Source organism: Chlorocebus sabaeus, chromosome 19 (assembly GCF_047675955.1).
Source record: "Chlorocebus sabaeus isolate Y175 chromosome 19, mChlSab1.0.hap1, whole genome shotgun sequence".
In the NCBI taxonomy this organism is placed as follows: domain Eukaryota; kingdom Metazoa; phylum Chordata; class Mammalia; order Primates; family Cercopithecidae; genus Chlorocebus; species Chlorocebus sabaeus.
The window spans coordinates 30,039,601-30,061,053 of NC_132922.1; the positions used below are offsets into that span (position 1 = coordinate 30,039,601).

Below are 21,453 nucleotides of genomic sequence, written 5' to 3' on the forward strand. Positions count from 1 at the left end.
TAAAAAAATTTTTTTCAAGTTGAAAAAAATAGCCATGAGACAAGCCTTGAAACTGCAAAAGAACAATGGAGTATGTGTGACAGGAGGTACTACTCTACAGTGGAGGCTAAAGCCATACACAAGCTATTACCACTAAATGGGAAAATGACTGAAAAATGTCAATGTCAAGAGGGATTGAAATCAAATTTTTTCAATAGTGGGTTACATGATCAGAAATCTAGATAGGCGGGAAACATACTGGCTTTATTTATTTATTTAGAGTCTCACTCTATCACCCAGGCTGGAGTGCAGTGGCACAAACTTGGCTCACTATAACCTTCACCTCTCAGGTTCAAGCGATTCTCCTGCCTCAGCCTCCTGAGTAGCTGGGACTACAGGCGTGTGCCACCACATCCGGCTAATTTTTGTATTTTTAGTAGGGACGGGGTTTCACCATGTTGGTCAGGCTGGTCTTAAACTCCTACCTCAAGTGATCCACCCGCCTTGGCCTCTCAAAGTGCTGGGATTACAGGTGTGAGCCACCACACCTGGCCGGTACTGGCTTTAAAAATAACAAAAGTAATACATACACATAGAAAAAGATCAAAGAAGTACATAGCGTGAAAACGAATGCTGTGTCCCTTCCCAGACGATTTCTGTGAATAAGTATGTAACACCATGAAACGATGAGGACTAACATTTCCTGAATGCCAGGCACCACTCTATGTGCTTTCCACACATTCACTATCTCATTCAATTTTCACAACAACCTCGTGCAGTAGGTGTAACTGTCACCCTCATTTCAGAGAGCAGAACACTGAGAGCTGGAGGCTAAGGGGCAATTTCAGCCAGGGTGGCTGGTGACGCCTCAGTGAAACCAAGAGTGAACACTGACAGCAGCGGCCACCTGCTGGTCTGCAGGGAAGGTGCCCTTGGCAGAAAGAATAGCAAGTGCCAGGGCTGCGCTGGAGCCAGGCTTAGCATGTGTGAGAACAAGATAGAGAATGAACAAGATAGAGAACAAGATAGGCCCCAGGAGGCGTGTGGGCTCAGGCAGCAGTCTCTGTCTATGGTGCCACGCTGAAGACTCAGTATTGTGTGTGACAGATGAAGGCTCTGAGAAGACAGCTCTGACCAAAGCTAGAATGCAAAACCAGACTCAAACACAACCACTGGTCTGTGTCCTGAACACAATGGACCTTTACACTCTGGAATTTCTCAAACAGAGCAATGCACAGACACCCCCATGGGCCCCTTGCACACCCGCAGATTCTCCTAGGAGTCACATTCTCCCTTCAGATAGACTCTGGGTGCCGACACTCCCAAACATGCTCTCGAGGAGCAGTCTCTGTGATCTTCCAGACAATCCAGAATATTCTTAAAACTTTTTAGATCATAAAATTTAAAACACAAATTAAAAAACAAATTACCATAAGGCCGGGCACAGTGGCTCATGCCTGTAATCCCAGCACTTTGCAAGGCCGAGGCGGGAGGATCACTTGAGCCCAAGAGTTCAAGACTAGCTCAGGCAACATAGTGAGACCCTTTCTCTACAAAAAAGTCAAAAAATTAGCCACACATGGTGGTATGCATCTGTATTCCCAGCTACTTGCGGGGCTGAGGTGAGGAGGATTGCTTGAGTTCAGGAGGTTGAGGCTGCAGTGAGCCAAGATCATGCCACTGTACTCCGGCGTGGGTGACAGAGTGAGACCCTGTCTCAAAAAACACATAGGGCCAGGTGTGGTGGCTCACGCCCTGTAATCCCAGCACTTTGGGAGGTCGAGGCGGGCAGATCACTTCAGTCCAGGAGTTCAAGACCAGCCTGGCCAACATGGTGAAACCCCGTCTTTACTATAAATACAAAAAATTAGTTGGGTGTGGTGGTGCGTGCCTGTAATCTCAGCTACTTGGGAGGCTGAGGCAGGAGAATCGTTTGAACTTGGGAGACAGAAGTTGCAGTGAGCTGAGATCGCACCACTGTACGCCGGCGTGGGCAGCAGCGCAAAACTGTCTCAAAAAAAAAAAAAAAAAACAAAACCACAAAACCCAAAAACAGAATCACAAAATGTATCACAGCTTCAGAGATCCCCACGAATGCCTAAGTGGCCCTGAGTTTGGGAAGCACTACTCAGTAATAGTCCTATCTATCCCACAACAGACAGGAGTACTGGGCTGCACCTACTGGCAACAAACACAGCAACCCTTGACTGGAGAAAGGTCCATGCCACAATCTCCTTATTCTGTAAGCCACTAATTTTGTCCTCTCTCCTCCACTTTTCACTGAGGAACAAGCTCTTGGAAGGATGGAGATACCTGCCTAGTAGCTGAGCCAGCCACATCAACCCTGAAGAGCAGGTGGAGGACAGATGCTATGATCATCCCAGAAGAGAAGACACAGCTGGAGGCAGACGCATGGTCTCTACTTTCAGCTACCCTCAATGCAGCCTGGTCCTCAAAGGCCAGAAGAGCTCCTTGTTTATGTGGTGACCTCAGAAGGGCTGCTCCTGCACCAAGGCTTTGAGTGCATGCTAACACAGTAACCGTCATATACTCAAAATCTCAGCTCTAAAAACTGGAGATGAGGAGCTGCAAGCCACTCTGCAGTTATCAAAGGCACAGCTGAGGGGGTTTGTGCTGACCAAGCTAGTTGCCTGGTGTTTGGATTGGGACATATTTACTTTGGAAAATATGCAGCAACAGCCCAGCACCAAAGTTCACATCGAAACCCCACTGATGACCTTGGCTGCTTTCATCTCCGAAGCGCCACTTCTCAGAAGCACAGAGGTAAGTTGGGTTTCTAATATTTCTGCTGATCATAAATTATTTGTGGTATTCAAAGATAGGCAACTGGTTCATTTTTCTAGCAAACTAAGAATTCAGAAGCTTTCTACACGTTTTAAAAGTGGGAAATGGTTTCATTTTTCAATCTGCCTGTTATAAAATTGTGTCAGTTGCATTGTTGGGAGAGTTGACAAAATTAGAATAGGAACTATGGAATAGATGAAAGTATTGTACTTTTATTAATCAAATTGGGTAACTGTCCTGTGATTATGTATAAGAATATCCTTGCTCTTAGGTATTTTCCCTGAAGTATTAGTATTAAAGATTAGAGGGACCGGGAACAGTAGCTCACACCTGTAATCCCAGCACTTTGGGAGGCAGAGGCAGGCGGATCACGAGGTCAGGAGTTCAAGACCAGCCTGACCACCTGGTGAAGCCAAGTCTCTACTAAAAATACAAAAATTAGCTGGGCGTGGTGGCGCGTGCCTGTAATCCCAGCTACTCAGGAGGCTGAGGCAGGAGAATCGCTTGAACCTAGGAGGCAGAGGTTGCAGTGAGCAGAGATCGTGCCACTGCACTCCAGCCTGGACGATAGAGTGAGACGCCATAAAAAAAAAAAAAGGTTAGAGGAACAAGATATAGGAGACCTACTCTCAAATGGTCCAGAAGAGACAATGCATACGTTCATGCCTATGAGTACACACATGTACACACACATACACACGCACACACACAAACACACACACTAACACACACAATGACAGGGCAAAGGTTCCAAAATTTTAAACCTGGTAAATCTGGGTAAGGGTATACAGGAGTTGTTCTACTACACTTTTCTTTCAACTTTTTTGAAAGTTTGAAGTTATTTCAAAACAAAACGTTTTCCAAATTTTAGGCAGTTACTTCTCTCCCATTCTGTCTGCTCTGTTGGGCCTGGAGACCATATGCCAGGAGGGACGATGGTTTATCGAGTGTTACGCTCTGATGCGTGACTGAAAAGGCCAACCCAGCTCTGGCAATTAGCAAGAAAGCACAATATGAAGTTCCCAGGAAAAAAAAAAAAGAAAAAAAGAAAAACAAACTTCTGAATGATTTATCTTTAAAATATACTGTTTCTCTTCAAATAGTAATCTGGATTTAATCACAACCTAGTGACAGTTTTTAAACGTCTTCTACAACGTTTGTTATACGAAACAGCAAAACAATAGGAAGATTTACCTTCAGATCTTTAATTTCAATCCATAAAAGATACTGGACATATTTTCTCCTGCCTCTGGTAAGGGAATGATAAAAACTATTTTTGGCTTTTCATCAGACAATGTGGGAACAGGGTATAAGAAGTTTCCAAATGTAACTTCTGAATACCAGGATAAAACATGAATGTCTTTATTCTGCCACTCTATCAGGCCTCAGATGCATTTTCCTGAATATGTTTATTTCTTCAAGTTAGTTTTTGTTTTCTTCTTTAACCTTATTTTTATCTGAGACAAAAACTTTTTCCCCCTTTGTTCCTTCTTCTTCTGGCTTTCTTTTTTAAAATAGAGATGAGGTCTTGCTATGTTGCTCCAGCTGGTCTTGAACTCCTGGGCTCAAGCGATCCTCCTGCCTTGGCCTCCCAAGGTGCTAAGATTACAGGCGTGAGCCCCTATGCCTGGTCTTCTTCTTGATCTTAGCCAGAAGGCCAAGAAGTGATAAGAGGAGGACACTTGAAGTGTAGCTGGGCAAGGAGCCTTCTACCAGCTGCTTACTTTCTTTGTTCCTGACTTTTAAAAGTGTGTTGCTGTTGATACTGATGCCTGATTCCATTCAGAAACTGGACCTAGTTCTATTTGCAGCTACATACATTAGAAATCATTTCTAGAGGCCGGGCATGGTAACTCACGCCTGTAATTCCAGCACTTTGGGAGGCCGAGGCAGGCAAATTGCCTGAGCTTAGGAGTTTGAGACCTGTCTGGGCAACATGGTAAAACCCCATCTCTATCAAAAATACAAAAAATTAACTAGGCATAGTGCCACACACCTGTGGTCCCAGCTACCTGAAAGGCAGAGGTGGGAGGGTCTCCTGAATCTGAGAGGAACAGGCTGCAGTGAACCAATATTGTGCCACTGTGCCCCAGCCTGGGTGACTGAGTGAGACCCCATCATCTCAAAATAAAAAGAAATCGTTTCTAGAAACTGATTTCCTGTGTGTAAACTAGTGGCACTGCAGCCTCAGGCAGGTGCTGACATGGGGACCTGGAAAAGGCAACAGGCATTTTCAGTCAGAAACAATGTGACTTTCCTGCTCCAAAATGTGCAATTCAAAAATCTTTCTCAGTTGTGACTAAAACAAACTTTGAGTTTACTATTTCAACAGTATTATAAAGGGAAGACCCAAGGAAGGGGACTGACACTGGGAAAACAGCTAGGAAGCTGCTCTGCACGGCCAGGGAGTCTGGAAGCATTCTGGTACTCCAGGGTGAACAAGGCAGAGTGCTTGATGTGGGCTAGAGGCTCAACCAACTTGGTTCGAATCTAGCCACTGCCACTTATTCGTGACAGTGACGAAAGGCTCAGTCTCCTGATATGTAAAATGCTGGCAGGATGAAGCTGAGTTACACAAAGTGCCTTATACAGCGTGTCAGGTATCCAACAGAGGCCATTATCAACATCAACCACACTCACAGCATTTCAAGCAGAGTATCCAAACAGTTACCCCATCTTCAGGCCTAATGAGTTCAAATATTTGCTTAACAAGAGCAGCCAGTAACTCTTACCCGGCCTCAACTGGCAGCAGATATTCTGGCCCTCAAATACCTATCTAATAGGAAAAGGTCACAGACACAAAATAAGCTTAACAAAAGGCAGTGTTTTGTTTTGTTTTGTTGTTTTTTTGAGATAAGGACTCAACTCTATCCCCCAGGTTGGAGTGCAGTGGCGTGATCATAGCTCAATGCAGCCTTGACCTCCCAGGCTCAAGTGATCCTCCTACCTCAGCCTCCGAAGTAGATGGGACCACAGGCGTGCGCCATCACACCAGGCTAATTATTTAATTTTTCTTTTCTTTTCTTTTTTTTTGAGATGGAGTTTCGCTCTTTTTGCCCAGGCTGGAGTGCAACGGTACGATCTCGGCTTGCTGCAACCTCCGCCTCCCGAGTTCAAGCGGTTCTCCTGTCTCAGCCTCCTGAGTAGCTGGGATTACAGGCATGAGACACCACACCTGGCTAATGTTTTTGTATTTTTTAGTAGAGATAGGGTTTATCCACGTTGGCCAGGCTGGTCTCGAACTCCCGACCCTCAGGTGATCCACCTGCCTCAGCCTCCCAAAGTGCTAGGATTACAGGCGTGAGCCACCGCGCCTGGCCTAATTATTTAATTTTTCATGGAGACAAGGTCTTGCTATATTGCTCACACTGGTCTCGAGCTCCTGGGCTCAAGTGATCTTCCTGCCTTCGCCTCCCAAAGTGTTGGGATTATAGGCGTAAGCCACAGCGCCTGGCTGGCAGTTCTTTCTGGGGTGATTAGAAGTTGGGACCATGTATTACCTGTCTGAGTTGGCATTATAAACACCTATGGCCACTGTCCTGGCAAAACATGGAAGCATCAAAGCTCATCTACCCAGAGTGCAGTTAACAACCAGGAAGTAAGCAAGAGAAAGACAAACGATTTGGCAGCCAAAACAGATTTGATAGGCCAAGTCAGATCCTCCTCTGAACCAGTCAGGGAGGAAAGCAGGATTACCATAATGCCTCTGTGCTAAAAGCTTATCTTGTTTACTTAAATAAAAGCAGTGCCCCTCAGGTCTTGAGTAAGAGCTTGCTGACATCACCCTCACACAGACCTTATCTCTTGTTTCTAACCCTGTGTTAGAAGCAGGAACACAGAAGATTTAGTTGCTCCTGATAGCAATGGGAGCCACTGTCTAAGAGATACAAAGGAGAAAAAAGTATACCTGCAGCAAGTGATATCACCTCTGGGGCTGCCACCATATCATCTCACCATACCCTGAGGGGGTCCCAGCACCAGACAAGCTCCAAATCTTATGCAAATTAAACAACCCCAGGTCAGGTGTGGTGGCTTATGCCTCTAATCGCAGCACTTTGGGAGGCTGAGGTGGGTGGATCACCTGAGGTCAGGAGTTTGAGACCAGCCTGGTCAACACGGCAAAACTCTACTAAAAACAAAATACAAAAATTAACCATGCGTGGTGGTGGGCCCCTGTAGTCCCAGCTACTCGGGAGGCTGAGGCATGAGAATTGCTTGAGTCCAGGAGGCCGAAGTTGCAGTAAGCTGAGATCACGCCACTGCACTCCAGCCTGGGTGACAGAGCGAGACTCCATTTCAAAAAATAACAACAACAAAAAAAAGCCAAATACAACAAAACAAAAAAACACAACAAATTAAACAACCCCAAAGATTACACAAATTTCAAGTATCTTTAGAGTATCTGTTTTCAGAAATCCTGGCCCATGGACATTTTTCAACAGCATCTCCACTGCAAAGGTGGAATAGTGTGAGTCACACAGGCATGGTGAGTCCCTCTAAAGCACATCCCTGCTGGGTGCTCTCCAGTCACCAGCCCTGGGCGCCCACTCAAACCCAGCTCTTGGTGAAGTTTCCCTGACTCTCTGGGCACTTCCACTCCTACCACACAGGGTAGATCACACCCCTTTCCGTATTCCCCTTGTGCTCTGGCAGCATTATTTTCAGAGTCTTTGCTTTACTGCACGTCTGCCCCATCTGTCCCCTGACTGGTCCATGAGCCCCTGGTGGGAACTTTGTCTCTGGTCCCAAACACTGTCTAGAGGTGGTGGACAAGGTGTCTGGAGAAAAAGAAACTCCTCTCCGGGATGCCTGAGCTCCCAGGATTCTAGATTAGTTTTGCAAACCTTTAAAGAAGGGATTTTCATCAAGGGGCCCATGGATCCTTCAGTGAGGTTTATGAGTCCCACATCAAAGGTTGGGTGTCTGTTTATCTACATCAGATTCTCTTAAAGTCCATGATCCTAAAACAGTTAAGAACTAATGCTGTGAGGGCCTCCTCCTGGGTCAAAGCCACAGGGAACCTGCCATGTGGATGCTGCAGTGGCGTGTGGATCAGCCAGGCCGCCTTTCACTGTGTTCTGTTTTCCCTCCCAGCTTTAGCTCTGCCAAAATGAAACACTCATTCCACCCACTTCTCATTTTCCTCATCATAACATCTGTGTGGGGTGGCAGCAAAGGCCCGCTGGATCAGCTTGAGAAAGGAGGGGAAACTGCTCAGTCTGCAGATCCCCAGTGGGAGCAGTTAAATAACAAAAACCTGAGTATGCCTCTTCTCCCTGTCGACTTTCACAAGGAAAACACCGTCACCAATGACTGGATTCCAGAGGGGGAGGAGGACGATGACTATCTGGACCTGGAGAAGATACTCAGTGAAGACGACGACTACATCGACATCATTGACAGTCTGTCAGTTTCCCCGACAGACTCTCATGCAAGTGCTGGGAACATCCTCCAGCTTTTTCATGGCAAGAGCCGGATCCAGCGCCTTAACATCCTCAACGCCAAGTTCGCTTTCAACCTCTACCGAGTGCTCAAAGACCAGGTCAACACTTTTGATAACATCTTCATAGCACCTGTTGGCATTTCTACTGCGATGGGTATGATTTCCTTAGGTCTTGAGGGAGAGACCCATGAACAAGTGCACTCGATTTTGCATTTTAAAGACTTTGTTAATGCCAGCAGCAAGTATGAAATCACGACCATTCATAATCTCTTCCGTAAGCTGACTCATCGCCTCTTCAGGAGGAATTTTGGGTACACACTGCGGTCAGTCAATGACCTTTATATCCAGAAGCAGTTTCCAATCCTGCCTGACTTCAAAACTAAAGTAAGAGAGTATTACTTTGCTGAGGCCCAGGTGGCTGACTTCTCAGACCCTGCATTCATATCAAAAACCAACAACCACATCATGAAGATAACCAAGGGCCTCATAAAAGATGCTCTGGAGAATATAGACCCTGCTACCCAGATGATGATTCTCAACTGCATCTACTTCAAAGGTAAGAAGCACCTTTACAGTTCTCAGAGCAAACCCACAACATACTCTTTTTGTATGTGGGTAGATTGAATGCCCACATACGGTAGCTATAATTTATCCAGGAAAACAAAACACAAGATTGACTCTGGAACAGGGACAGGGAAGGCCAAGCTGAAGTTGACAGTAGCATCTGACACTTACTGAGCCCTAACTCTGTGCTTTAACAGAGACTTGTGAGGTCATCACTGTTATTAGCATCCCCATTTTACAGAGGAAGCCACCAAAGTATGAAGTAAAAGGATGGGCCGGGCACAGTGGCTCACGCCTGTAATCCCAGCATTTTGGGAGGCCGAGGTGGGCAGATCACTTGAGGTCAGGAGGTCGAGATCAGCCTGACCAACATGGTGAAACCCCATCTCCACTAAAAATACAAAAATTAGCCGGGTGTGGTGGTGGGTACCTGTACTCCCAGCTACTTGGGAGGCTGAGGCAGAAGAATCACTTGAACTTGGAAAGCAGAGATTGCAGTGAGCCGAGACTGTGGACTGTGCCATTGCCTAGACGAGAGAGAGAGACTCCATCTCAAAAAAAAAAAAAAAAAAAAAAAAAAAAAGGGAAGTAAAACGATGATCCAAGGGCATCCAGTTATTAAGGGGCAGAGCCAAAGTTGAACCCAGGCAGGCCATCACTAGTAATCTGTTAAATTGGAAGAAATAATACCAAAACTGTTTTAGCATATGGCCAGCCCGGATTTGAGTTTTCTCTTTTCCTTTCCCAATTATCAATATGCAGAAATATAGACAAAAGGCTAAAGAAATGCACCTGTGAACTATTCAGCTTGAACAGCTGACATCGACATCTACAAGTGCTTTTCAGGACACTTTTGAACTACTGGGCAGGTGGGATGGAGAAATAAATTACTATTTCCCCAGCAACTGTTCTGGGCTGAGCACAGGGGCATTTTTTTTTTTTTTTTTGAGATGGAGTCTCGCTCTGTCGCATGGGCTGGAGTCCAGTGGTGCGATCTCGGCTCACTGCAAACTCTGGGGCCTCCAGGGTTCATGCCATTCTCCTGCCTCAGCCTCCCAAGTAGCTGGGACTACAGGCCTCCACCACCACGCCCAGCTAATTTTTGTATTTTTAGTAGAGACAGGGTTTCACCATGTCAGCCAGCATGGTCTCGATCTCCTGACCTCGTGATCCACCTGCCACGGCCTCCCAAAGCGCTGGGATTATAGGTGTGAGCCACTGCGCCCGGCCTCACAAGGGCACTTTTTAAGGCGGTCACCCCACACCCATAGGACCTCTGGAATCCTAGGAATAAATGAGCATGGATTTGTGAAATCCAAACCTCTCTTTTCAAATACCCTCACCTGGACCAGACCAGAGGAAACCTCTACTTTACTCTCTAAGCTGAGAGTGCAGAAGGGGAGACACGAGGAATGGTTTCGCTTCAGGACTAATTGCGGTGACACACAACCACTTCTCTTTGCCACCAAGGATTACCAGGTACCCGCAAAGGGCAGTCCCTGAAGACTCCAGTCCCTGGAGGCCAGTGCTTTCTGCTAGTTAGCCCCTGTGGTTTTATAGCAGCCCAGGCGAAGGAAGGAGACCCCACCCGGCTCCTGGCTTCTGTTCACGGAAAGGGGGCCAGAGCTCCTCCTGATCTGTCAACACACCTGCTCTGTGCTTTGGTTGAGGTCCCTGCAGCTCTACAAGGCAGGCATTCTGCTGGATAGACCAAGCAGGGCCACTCTAACACCCAGGTTTCCACCCCAAGGCAAGGCACAATGCTGGCCTCCTGTGGGTGGAATCAAAGGCTGAGTTTTAACAGGCTTGTGGCAGACACACACAGAGACCACATGTACACGATGAACACACATATCCTTTTCATTACTGGTTATCAGTACAAGTTTTGGAATTGAGCAAATAAGAGCCTAAGCCCTGGTTTCACCACTTCTCGTTTGTGTGACCTCAGACAAGTCATTCAACATCTCTATGACTCAGTTTCCTTATCTTTATCAGAGAGATAACACCTACTCTGACAGGGCCAAAGGAAGAACCATAAGAGATGGTGATGCAACAGAGTGGCACATGGCAAGAGCTCAGCGAATTCGAGGGAATGAAACTGTAGATCACAATACTAGTACAATATGATAAACATATATGATATTGTTAGTGACATTTATTTTACTTCTACTAGCAAATAACCAATGTTTAGGACTGACTTTAGAACAGGCTGGCAGAAGCCTTTTTGGCAGCATCAAAGTCCTCCATCCTACTGGTCTGTTGGCTCCCCCAAGTACACCAAAGAGCCTCTGCATTAGCCCTGGCTGAGGGTTCAGGGACAGGCAGAGAAGTACAGCAGTGAACCATCTCTGCCTGCATGGAGGTGGAGAAATGACCAGGCATGGTCAGTTGACAATCTCCTAAACACAGTAACCCGTGTCACACCACAGTGTAAACACACATGCAAGCGCTTCTGCTTCCTTTCCCCATCATATGAGAATAGTCACTCAATGCTGGGAATCACAAGGGATCAATTGCTAGGACTACCCAATCATTCAAGGATGCTTCTCAAAGGGGAAGAGTGTCTAGAACTGTAATTTTAATTTCACTTACTTTCCTATGAAATCATCTCCATTACTAATTTTGTTCTAATTTTGAATGTGGTAATCACTTTGTAAAGCACAATAAACAGAGGTATGCTCTCAGGAGGAAGTCAGAAGGAAAGAATCCCAGGAGACATGGGACAGCTCCATCCAAACCGGAAAGGGCCGTGATTCCCAACAGGGCAACTGTGTCCCCAAGGTCTGAAGACACTTGTGGTTGTCACACCCTGGGGGGTTGGGGTAAGCATCACTGATATCTAGAAGGGGGAGGCTGGGGATGTTGCTAAACACCCTACCACGCACAGGGCAGCCCACATCACCACCGACTATTATCTGGCCCAAACGTCAAAAATGCTGAGGTTGAGAAACCCTGGGTGAGGCAGACTCAGGGAGAAGGGAATTGAGCTTCACTCACAGGCAGGCAGGAGCTGTCTGGTACTTCAACCTCCAAGACACCTCCTGCTCATCTCATCCTGGCTGCTCTAGCCACCAGCTAGAAACCTTGAACAAGTTACTTCACTTCTTTGTGCCTGTTTCCTCATATGTAAAATGGGGATAACAAAAAGCACACAACTTGCATGTTGCTAGGAGCAGAAATGAGATAATACAAGAAAGGTGCTGAGAAGAATGCCCGGCACATGGCCAGTTCTCAACTACTAGTCACCCATCACTATTAGTTACTCACATCTTAGAGCTAAAATAGACATGGGCTTATACCTGGATACACAGCACTGTCCCCGTATCTACAGTGGTGATCATAAAGGCAACACATGGCATCACCCAATGTCTTGTCAGTCACTACAGAATCACAGTGTGAGGGATGAAGGCCATCAAGACAGAGCTGAGGCTGGCAGGGTGGCTCATGCCTATAATCCCAGTGCTTTGGGAGGCTGAAGCAGGAGGATTGCTTGAGGCCAAGGGTTTGAGACTAGCCTAGGTAATATAGCAAGACCCCATCTACAAAAAAAAAAAAAAAAAAAAAAAGACAGAAAGAAAAAATAGCCAGGCATGGCACATGCTTGTAGTACAAGCTACCGGGGAAGGAGGCTGCTTGTAGTCCAAGCTACTGGGGAGGGAGGATACCTTGAGCCTTGGAGTGTGAGGCTGCAGTGAGCTATGATGGCATCACTGCACTCCAGCCTGCATGATACAGTGAGACCTGGTCTCAAAAACAAAATAATAACAACAACAACAACAACAACAATAATAATAATAAAAGCTGACAAGAACCCAAAGTTACTCATTTGACAGATCTGACAGATGAAGAAATAGAAGCGCAGCAAGTTAGGTGTCTTACCGTGGTCAAACAATTAGTTCATATCAGATCCATTATAATCCAGAAACCATTCAGTCCAGGTAACCTCTTACTAACTTCTCTTGTTAGAAGTGCAAATTTCAGCCCAAACCAGACCTCAGGAATCAAGAGCCTGTGGGGTCGGCTCTGCAGGCTATCTGAACGAGGCCTCCTGGGGAATCAGATTCACTCTCAAGGGTGAGACGATTTCCCTAAAGGAATCTTCTCATAACCGCCTCTTCCTGTGGCCTTTACAGGATCCTGGGTGAATAAATTCCCAGTGGAAATGACACACAACCAAAACTTCCGGCTGAATGAGCGAGAGGTGGTCAAGGTTTCCATGATGCAGACCAAGGGAAACTTCCTTGCAGCAAATGACCAGGAGCTGGACTGTGACGTCCTCCAGCTGGAATACGTAGGGGGCATCAGCATGCTAATTGTGGTCCCACACAAGTTGTCTGGGATGAAGACCCTCGAAGCACAACTGACACCCCAGGTGGTGGAGAGATGGCAAAAAAGCATGACAAACAGGTACTTCATGCTGTGTGTTTGTTCTTTTGATCTCCCAGATGCTGGGGCTGTCTCGGAATACTGGAAAATTGATCATTTTTTTAAAAAGGGAGAATTATGTACAAGTACCCAAGAATTTCCATGCAGGGCCACTCTGTTAATTCAGCTCCAATTTGTTGCTTGAGATGAGAGATGATTAGAGAGCATTCATAAGGGACACATCTGCCCTCCAGGGGCCAGTTTCAGAAGTTAGGGGCAGGTGACTTAGAGACAGCTTGGAAACAATCCCAGCTCTGCTATGTACTTGCTTTGTGGCTTTGAGTCCCAGTTTCACCATTCCTAAAATGGGGATAATTCCATTACTTCCTGGGGTTGCTGTGAGAAAATAACAGAATCAGCAATGCTGAGTGCCCCTCCCAGTACTTGGAACCTAGGAGGCACTCAAAAAAGACTGGCTCAACTCTTCCCTGCCCAGGAAATTTCAAGGTCCTCTTAGTGTACTGAGGATACATCATTTACGATTTCCTCTATTATTATTCATTACTCTGTAGTTAAAACTGCAGGTGTTAAGTACTTACTGAGATTATTATAAGGTCATGGCAGAAAGAATGGAGAGGTCTTATTTCTGTTTTACTGGATACTAGCTAGGGCCATATGAAGAAGTGATTCTGGTTTGAACCTCCTTATAGGACAAGAATACAAACATATGCAACCAAACTGAGAAAAGTGGACTCTTAGAGGAAGGTATTTGCCTGGGCAGCCAGTCATCACGCTCTATGAATTTTTCCTTAACAACGTCCCTTCTGTAGCTGCCTCCCTCCATTCCTCCCTGCAGCCCGGCAGCTCTTGAGAAAGGGACTGCTTTTTTTTTTTTTGAGACAGGGTCTTGTTCTGTCACCCAGGCTAGAGTACAGTGGCATCATCATGGCTCATGCAGCCTCAACCTCCTGAACTTAAGTGATCCTCTCACCTCAGCCTCCTGTATAGTTAAGACTACAGGCGTGCACCTTCATGCCCAGCATTTTTTTTTTTTTTTTTTTTTTTTTTTTTCTGTAGAGGTGAGGTCTCGCTGTGTTGCCCAGGCTGGTCTTAAACTCCTGGCCTCAAGCAGTCCTCCTGCCTTGGCCTTCCAAAGTGCTGGGATTAACAGGCGTGAGCCGCCATGCCTGGCCTCATTTGACTTAACTGAGATCCTACTTGGTGCCAGGTATGAGCTAGGTACAAGAGTGAAGAAGATCAAGCCTTCCTGCCCATCCAGCTGGGATTGCAGCTTAAATCTCTTTATCCCCTGCAAAGTGCCAGACTGACTCCGCAGGCACTACTGGTGCTATCCACCCCCTTAGGCATTGAGTAAGTTGAGGCAAAGACTGAGAATGCTCAGCATTGTCTAGTATATACGGGAAAGGTTCTTTTTAAAAGTACACTACCAGATATTCGATTCCTTAATTAACAAACAAACAAACAAAAAACCAAATGCCTAAAATTGAGGAACCAGACCAGAGAATTATTTTAGATGCCTTTTTAAACCACAAACCAGGAAAAGTTCCGCTGCTAACCTTGAAGATAGGAAACAAACCACACAGTCTCAAGGAAATAACCATGCAACAGAAAACAAGCCTCAGTTTTCAGCACTGGAATTACAATGGAATATGTTTCCTAAAATCCTCAACTGACAGTCCCGGAATATAAATTTTAATAAGTGCTATATCAATTCTGTGATAAATGTAACCCGTGGCCCTTTAAAGGGAAAATCATGATTCTTTTGTAACTTGTGGTTCAATAAAATTGGGCCCCCCTTTCCTTTTCTGTCTAGAACTCGAGAAGTGCTTCTGCCGAAATTCAAGCTGGAGAAGAACTACAATCTAGTGGAGTCCCTGAAGTCGATGGGGATCACGACACTGTTTGACAAAAATGGCAACATGGCAGGCATCTCAGACGAAAGGATCGCCATCGACCTGGTAACCACTCCCTTGTCCAACCCCCTGCCCCGTCCCCAGGGTCTGCCTCAGTACAGCCCCACCTCCACTTGCCCTTCCTACCCACTCCCCAATCTGATGTCCCAGCTTGGGGTGCTGAGTCTGCTCTTCGGCCTGGCTGGGGTACACAGAAGCCTGGTTTCCTGGATACCAGCTGGAGAGCACGGCACCTGGCAGACACTTGGTGGGCAGGGAGGTCCCAAGAGCAGCCATGGAGTGAGCCCCACTCCTGCTGACCCAGAGACAGGGAAGACATGTGCTCCGGTCTGGAAAATAGCTACCCCCAGCCAAACCATGAAACAGCCATTAAACACCACACTACACACATACTTAAACCAATCAGGTGCTCAGTCCAAACAGTGCAGCAGACCCAGTTCCCTGTTACGGGGAAGTGCGCAGCAGTGTGGGGAGCTGGGGGTGGCTGTCCTGCACCAACCCCCACGACCCTCAGACCACAGGCACTGCCAAGAGGGAACATGACCCTAGAGTTACACCACCCGGCCTCTAAGTGCAATGGCTGCCCTTGACAGATGGTGACAGATATTTTCAAGGGTGACTCTGACCAGCTGTGATTTCCACCTTACATGTTGTCTTTGGATCCTTTCCCTGAATGATACGAGATTGTGCTGGGCACTCTAGCCCTCTGTGTGCGGACCTCTAGAATCTGATAACTTTCCTTTCTAAACAGTTCAAGCACCAAGGCACGATCACAGTGAACGAGGAAGGCACCCAAGCCACCGCTGTGACCACGGTAGGGTTCATGCCGTTGTCCACCCAAGTCCGTTTCACTGTCGACCGCCCCTTTCTTTTCCTCATCTATGAGCACCGCACCAGCTGTCTGCTCTTCATGGGAAGAGTGGCCAACCCCAGCAGGTCCTAGAAGTGGAGGTCTGGGTGTCTGAAGTGTCTTGGGGGCACCCTCATTTTGTTTCCATTCCAACAATGAGAACAGAGATGTTCTGGCATCACTTCCGTAGTTTACACTACCAATCTGAATTCGAGGCCCATAGAAGAGGAGCTTAGAAACGACCAAGAAGAGAGGCTTGTTGGAATCAATTCTGCACAATAGCCCATGCTATAAGCTCACAGAAGTCACTGTAACTGTGGTGTGTCTGCTGTTACCTAGAGGGTCTCACCTCCCCGCTTCAGCAAACCTGAGCAGTGCGTCCTAAGCACCTCCTGCTCCAGTGACCCCATCCTTGCACACCTGGCTCTGTCACTCAAGCCTTTCTCCAACAAGCCCCTCATCTGAACATCAAGCACAGAAATGAGTGGTGTGACTAATTCCTTACCTCTCCCAAGGAGGGTACACAACTAGCACCATTCTTGATGTCCAGAGAAGAAGCCACCTCAAGACATACGAGGGGTGCCCTGGGCTAATGTTAGGGCTTAATTTTCTCAAAGCCTGACCTTTCAAATCCATGCTGAATGCCATCAGTCCCTCCTACTGTTGCCTCCCTGTGACCTGGAGGACAGTGTGTGCCATGTCTCCCATACTAGAGATAAATAAATGTAGCCACATTTACTGTGCATCTGTTACAATTCTCTATTTTTTGAAGCTCAAATATCAAAAGCCAAATCCAAATTCCTGGACAACCTCAGGAATGATAAAGGCTGACAGGAAGTCACTTGAGCACCACCATGTGCCACAGCAGGGCATGTTCTCAGGACAGGACAGGTGTGTGCTGGGTCCTGGGGAGGGCCTGCGCGGTACCCCAGAACTGCGGGGTGCTAAGCGACACACAAGCCCCAGGGCTCTCACAGTCTCTGCCAGGCTGCTGCAGCTTTCGTCCCTCACACCTGGTCCTGCAGTGGGTCTGGTTTGACAAGAGCAGGTGTCACCTGAGGAATATGTTTCTGGATCCTTCAATCCCTGGGTAAGACAAGTGAAATCCACAGAGGCTGCTCAGCATGCAAGAGTGCCAGTGCTCTTTCAGTGAGGGGATGACTGACGGTCACAGGTGCTGCGTGTGCAGGTGTCTAACGGTAACCCCCACAGCCTGGCAGATGAGGAAGACAAGGGTTGGAAGAGTTCTGAAACCTGTCCAAGATGCTGAAGTAGTGGGGCTGGGTTCAAGTGCAGGTTGGCTGGACTCCAGGGACCACACAAGGAGTCCTGTCACAGGCTTCTGATCCCATGAGACCAACACCAGTAAGAAGAGCCGCAAAAGGGAGTGGGGACGGAAGAAGAACATCACTGCCCTGTGTAGGCGTGCCTGTGGGTTATCTCGTAGAGTCTCCTTACCCTCAATCCCTAGGGGGCTGGCACTGTTACCCCTTCTTCTCACAGCAGAAGCAGCAATGTCAGCTCACAGAAGGGAAGACATCTGCTTGAGGCCTGAATCCACACCCAGGCAGGGGGAGCCCTGCTTTCCCCTGCTCCCTTCCTGACTTCCCACACCAGGCTCTGCCTCCTTACTCTGCTGAAAGCTGACAGTGCAGGTGCTAGGTGAATTGCCCCAGGCCATCCTCTAGGTCTCCTGATGAGCCCTGATGCTGCGGATGGCCCACTCCTTCAATTCATTCTCCAATCTGCTTCACCACTCTTCTTTTCTGGTGCTTGTCCTATATTTCTCATCTTGCTGCAGCTTCCTTTTGGCTCCTCTCATTTCTAAGAGTAATGATCTCAAAAAACCCTTTTAGTCCTCTGCCATGTCCGTCCCATACCCAGAAAGGCAGTGGTCACTTCTGCTCACCCAGCGCCATCTCTGCTACAGCCGGTGTGGAGTCCTCCACACTCTTGAGCATCCAGAAGCCCCCGTCTCAATGTCTTTTGTTCATGTACACCCACTCAGAATCTCTCAGATCCCCTCTTACCGAAACTAGCCCATCTGTTACTCAAAGCAGGAGAGTATTCATTCAGAGCATAAGCTCTGAGCCAGGCTGCCTGGTTGGAATCCTGGCTCTGATATCTAGTAGCTATGAAACTCTAGTAGCAGGTTCTGTGCCTCAGTATCCTCATCTGTAAAATGGGGAGACCAGCAGCACTTACCTTGAGGGATTGCTGTGAGGATTAATCAAATTAATGTCTGGAAAGCATTTATTTATTTATTCATTTACTTATTTTTTTTTTTTGAGACAGAGTCTCGCTCTGTTGCCCAGGCTGGAGTGCAATGGCACAATCCTGGCTCACTGCAACCTCCGCCTCCTGGGTTCAAGCAATTCTCCTGCCTGAGCCTCCTGAGTAGCTGGGACTACAGGCACGTGCCACTACGCCTGGCTAATTTTTATATTTTTAGCAGAGATGAGGTTTCACCATGTTGGACAGGCTGGTCTCGAACTCCTGACCTCAGGTGATCTGCCCACCTCGGCCTCCCAAAGTGCTGGGATTACAGGTGTGAGCCACCATGCCTGGCCTGGAAAGCATTTAGATCACTGTTTGGTGTTTAGCAAGAACTAGGAAAGGGTATAACGTTACTCTCAATCTAAGAGAGTACATAAGCCAGGCCTTCCTAACTGGGGAGCCTTGGGTAGATTGCTTCCATTTAACTTCCTGAAGTTACGTGTAAAATCTTGAAAATAATACAGATTTCCACAGACAGAGAGTGCACAGTTTTCAAAAAGGTTCTCTGTGACCTAAAACATGTTAATTCACACACACCTGGTTTTGCAGGCACTGAGAAAATAAGTAACCCTTCCAAGGCCACAAAAGTGACCAGTGACACAAGTACACTTGCTCTCAGCGAAATACATGAATGTTTTTCCAGAAGGAGGTGCATCTTATTAAATCACTATTATATGACTGTGGAACAACTAGGTCTCTAAGCATTAGATACCATTCAAAACATTTAACAAGCTAAATAACAACTGAAGTAATTTAATCAATGATATCTCTGAAGAAATATTATTCACAAAGTTGCAGTACAAAGATCACCAAACCTAGCCAGGAAGGAGCCTCAGCGATTGTACGACCCAGTTTCCTAGCAACTCCCTCAAAGTCACTGAGGAAAGCTGCATTAGGGCCAAAACCCAGGCTTCCTGCCCCAAATCCACTGGTACTTCCATTCAACAGAGTAATCTGAGACATTGTGTCATCAAAGGTCCAAAACAGAGTATATCTTTCTTTTAAAAAGTAAAATAAGTAGGCCAGGCATGGTGGCTCACACCTGTAATCCCAGCCCTTTGGGAGGCTGAGGCGGGTGGATCACTGGAAATCAGGAGTTTGAGACCAGCCTGGTGAACATGGCAAAAACCGATTTCTACTAAAAATACAAAAATTAGCCATGCATGGTAGCACACACCTGTAATTCCAGCTGCTTGGAAGGCTGAGGCAGGATAATTGCTTGAATCCAGGAGATGGAGGCTGCAGTGAGTCAAGATTGTGCCACTGCACTCCAGCCTGTGTGACAGACTGAGACACTGTCTCACAAAACACAAACAAACAAAAAACAAAAACACACAAACAACAACAACAAAAAACCACCTCCGGGCCGGGCGCGGTGGCTCAAGCCTGTAATCTCAGCACTTTGGGAGGCCGAGACGGGCGGATCACGAGGTCAGGAGATCGAGACCATCCTGGCGAACACAGTGAAACCCTGTCTCTACTAAAAAGTACAAAAAAACTAGCCGGGCGAGGTGGAGGGCGCCTGTAGTCCCAGCTACTCGGGAGGCTGAGGCAGGAGAATGGCGTAAACCCGGGAGGCGGAGCTTGCAGTGAGCTGAGATCCGGCCACTGCACTCCAGCCTGGGCGACAGAGCGAGACTCCGTCTCAAAAAAAAAAAAAAAAACCACCTCCGGAAATTAGTTTATTCCGGAAGGTTCAAGGGGTAACCATAAAGTAAATGCAAGAACCCATGATCTCTGTGCTCTTTATTGAGCAATAAAATCAAATATTTGTTTCCTCCCCCATAATATAACCATTAACTTTCACTAAAAATACACTTATTCTACTCATGTAAAAGGTCATATCAAGGGAGTATTTAAGTGAGCATGTGCTAAGCTACCACAGATAACAGTTCTGCCTGTACCACCCACTCCAGCAGCCTGGAGAGGCACAGGCTCACACACAGTCTCACATGCAGGACCAGGAGTCCAACTTGGAACCCTGTGACCCTCAAATTCGTGTAATTTCAACCAACCTCACCACTCACTGCTTCCCTAAAGTGCAAAGTACCCGACAGATTTCCACTATGCATATATTAAGCTCTAAATGACAACTGCTCAACATATTTGAAAGCTCACAAGAATACAGGTCATCAAACTCTGATGGTCAAAGATCCTGGAACTCACTGATTTTAGTGTTGCCCCAAGCATCCTCCCTGTCTGCCTAAAACTTGCTCTCCTGCAGAGCCTGCTGCCAAGGAGTGCCTTGGGCTTCATGTCCCTTACTTTTCCTTCCAGGTCAGATAAAAGGCCCACATACAACAGCACTTTAAACACACAAGCATACACTAGTCAACATTAACTATACAGTGGGAAAATTTCTGTTTTGAAAAATCAACCAATGGGGCCAGGCATGGTGGTTCACACCTGTAATCCCAGCACTATGGGCGGCTGAAGTGGGCAGATCACTTGAGCTCAAAAGTTTGAGACCAGCCTGGGTGACATGGAAAACCCCATCTCTACAAAAAAATAGAAAAAGTAGCTGAGAATGGTGATGTGCACCCGTAGTCCCAGCTACTTGGAAGGCTGAGGTAGGAAGATTGCTTGAGCTCCAGAGGTCCAGGCTGCAGTGAGCTGATATTGTGCCAACGCACTCCAATCTAGATGCCAGAGTGAGACCCTGTCTCAAAAACAAAACAAAACAAAACAAAACAAAACAACCAATGGGGGTGTCCACGAAAAATACCATGGCAGGCCGGGCATGGCAGCTCACACTTGTAATCCCAGTACTTTGGGAGGCCAAGGCGGGTGGATCACTAGAGGCCAGGAGTTCGAGACCAGCCTGGCCAACATGGTGAAACCCCATCTCTACTAAAAATACAAAAATTAGCCATGCGTGGTGGGGCGTGCCTGTAGTCCTGGCTACTCGGGAGACTAAGGCATGACAATTGCTTGAACCCGGGAGGTGGAGATTGCAGTTAGCCGAGGTCGTACCATTGCATTCCAGCCTGGGTGACAGAGTAAGAATCTGTCTCAGAAATAAAAAATAAAATACAATATAATAAAAAATAAAAACAAATAAATAGCATGCGACATGTAACATTTTACTACTAAAGATAAATAATGGCAGACCAGTCAGTTACTATTTTTCATCTACCTCGGCCAGCCAAAACTGGACACCCTAGAAGTCCCCAGGCTGGGAATAATGATGAACACTCAGATGGTATGAGCAGGGGAACTACTTCACTGAGACCAGG

The 21,453-nt window shown here is 46.9% G+C and overlaps 2 protein-coding genes across 3 annotated transcripts in view; one reads left to right on the forward strand and one right to left on the reverse strand.

Moving 5' to 3' along the window:
* PI4KA (phosphatidylinositol 4-kinase alpha) overlaps positions 1-21,453 on the reverse strand; it is a 143,049-nt gene that overhangs the window by 60,481 nt on the left and 61,115 nt on the right. The window lies entirely within an intron of this gene.
* SERPIND1 (serpin family D member 1) lies at positions 966-20,581 on the forward strand. 2 transcript variants are annotated; one of them, XM_007974933.3, is made up of 5 exons: positions 966-2,763; positions 7,879-8,783; positions 12,925-13,198; positions 14,991-15,135; positions 15,842-20,581. In XM_007974933.3, exons 2-5 carry the CDS (start codon positions 7,895-7,897, stop codon positions 16,031-16,033), a joined length of 1,500 nt encoding a protein of 499 aa, XP_007973124.1. In that variant the 5' UTR covers positions 966-2,763; positions 7,879-7,894; the 3' UTR covers positions 16,034-20,581. The 2 variants fall into 2 exon arrangements, with proteins under 2 accessions (XP_007973124.1, XP_007973123.1); XM_007974932.3 differs by lacking the exon at positions 966-2,763 and having other exon boundaries at positions 7,472-8,783.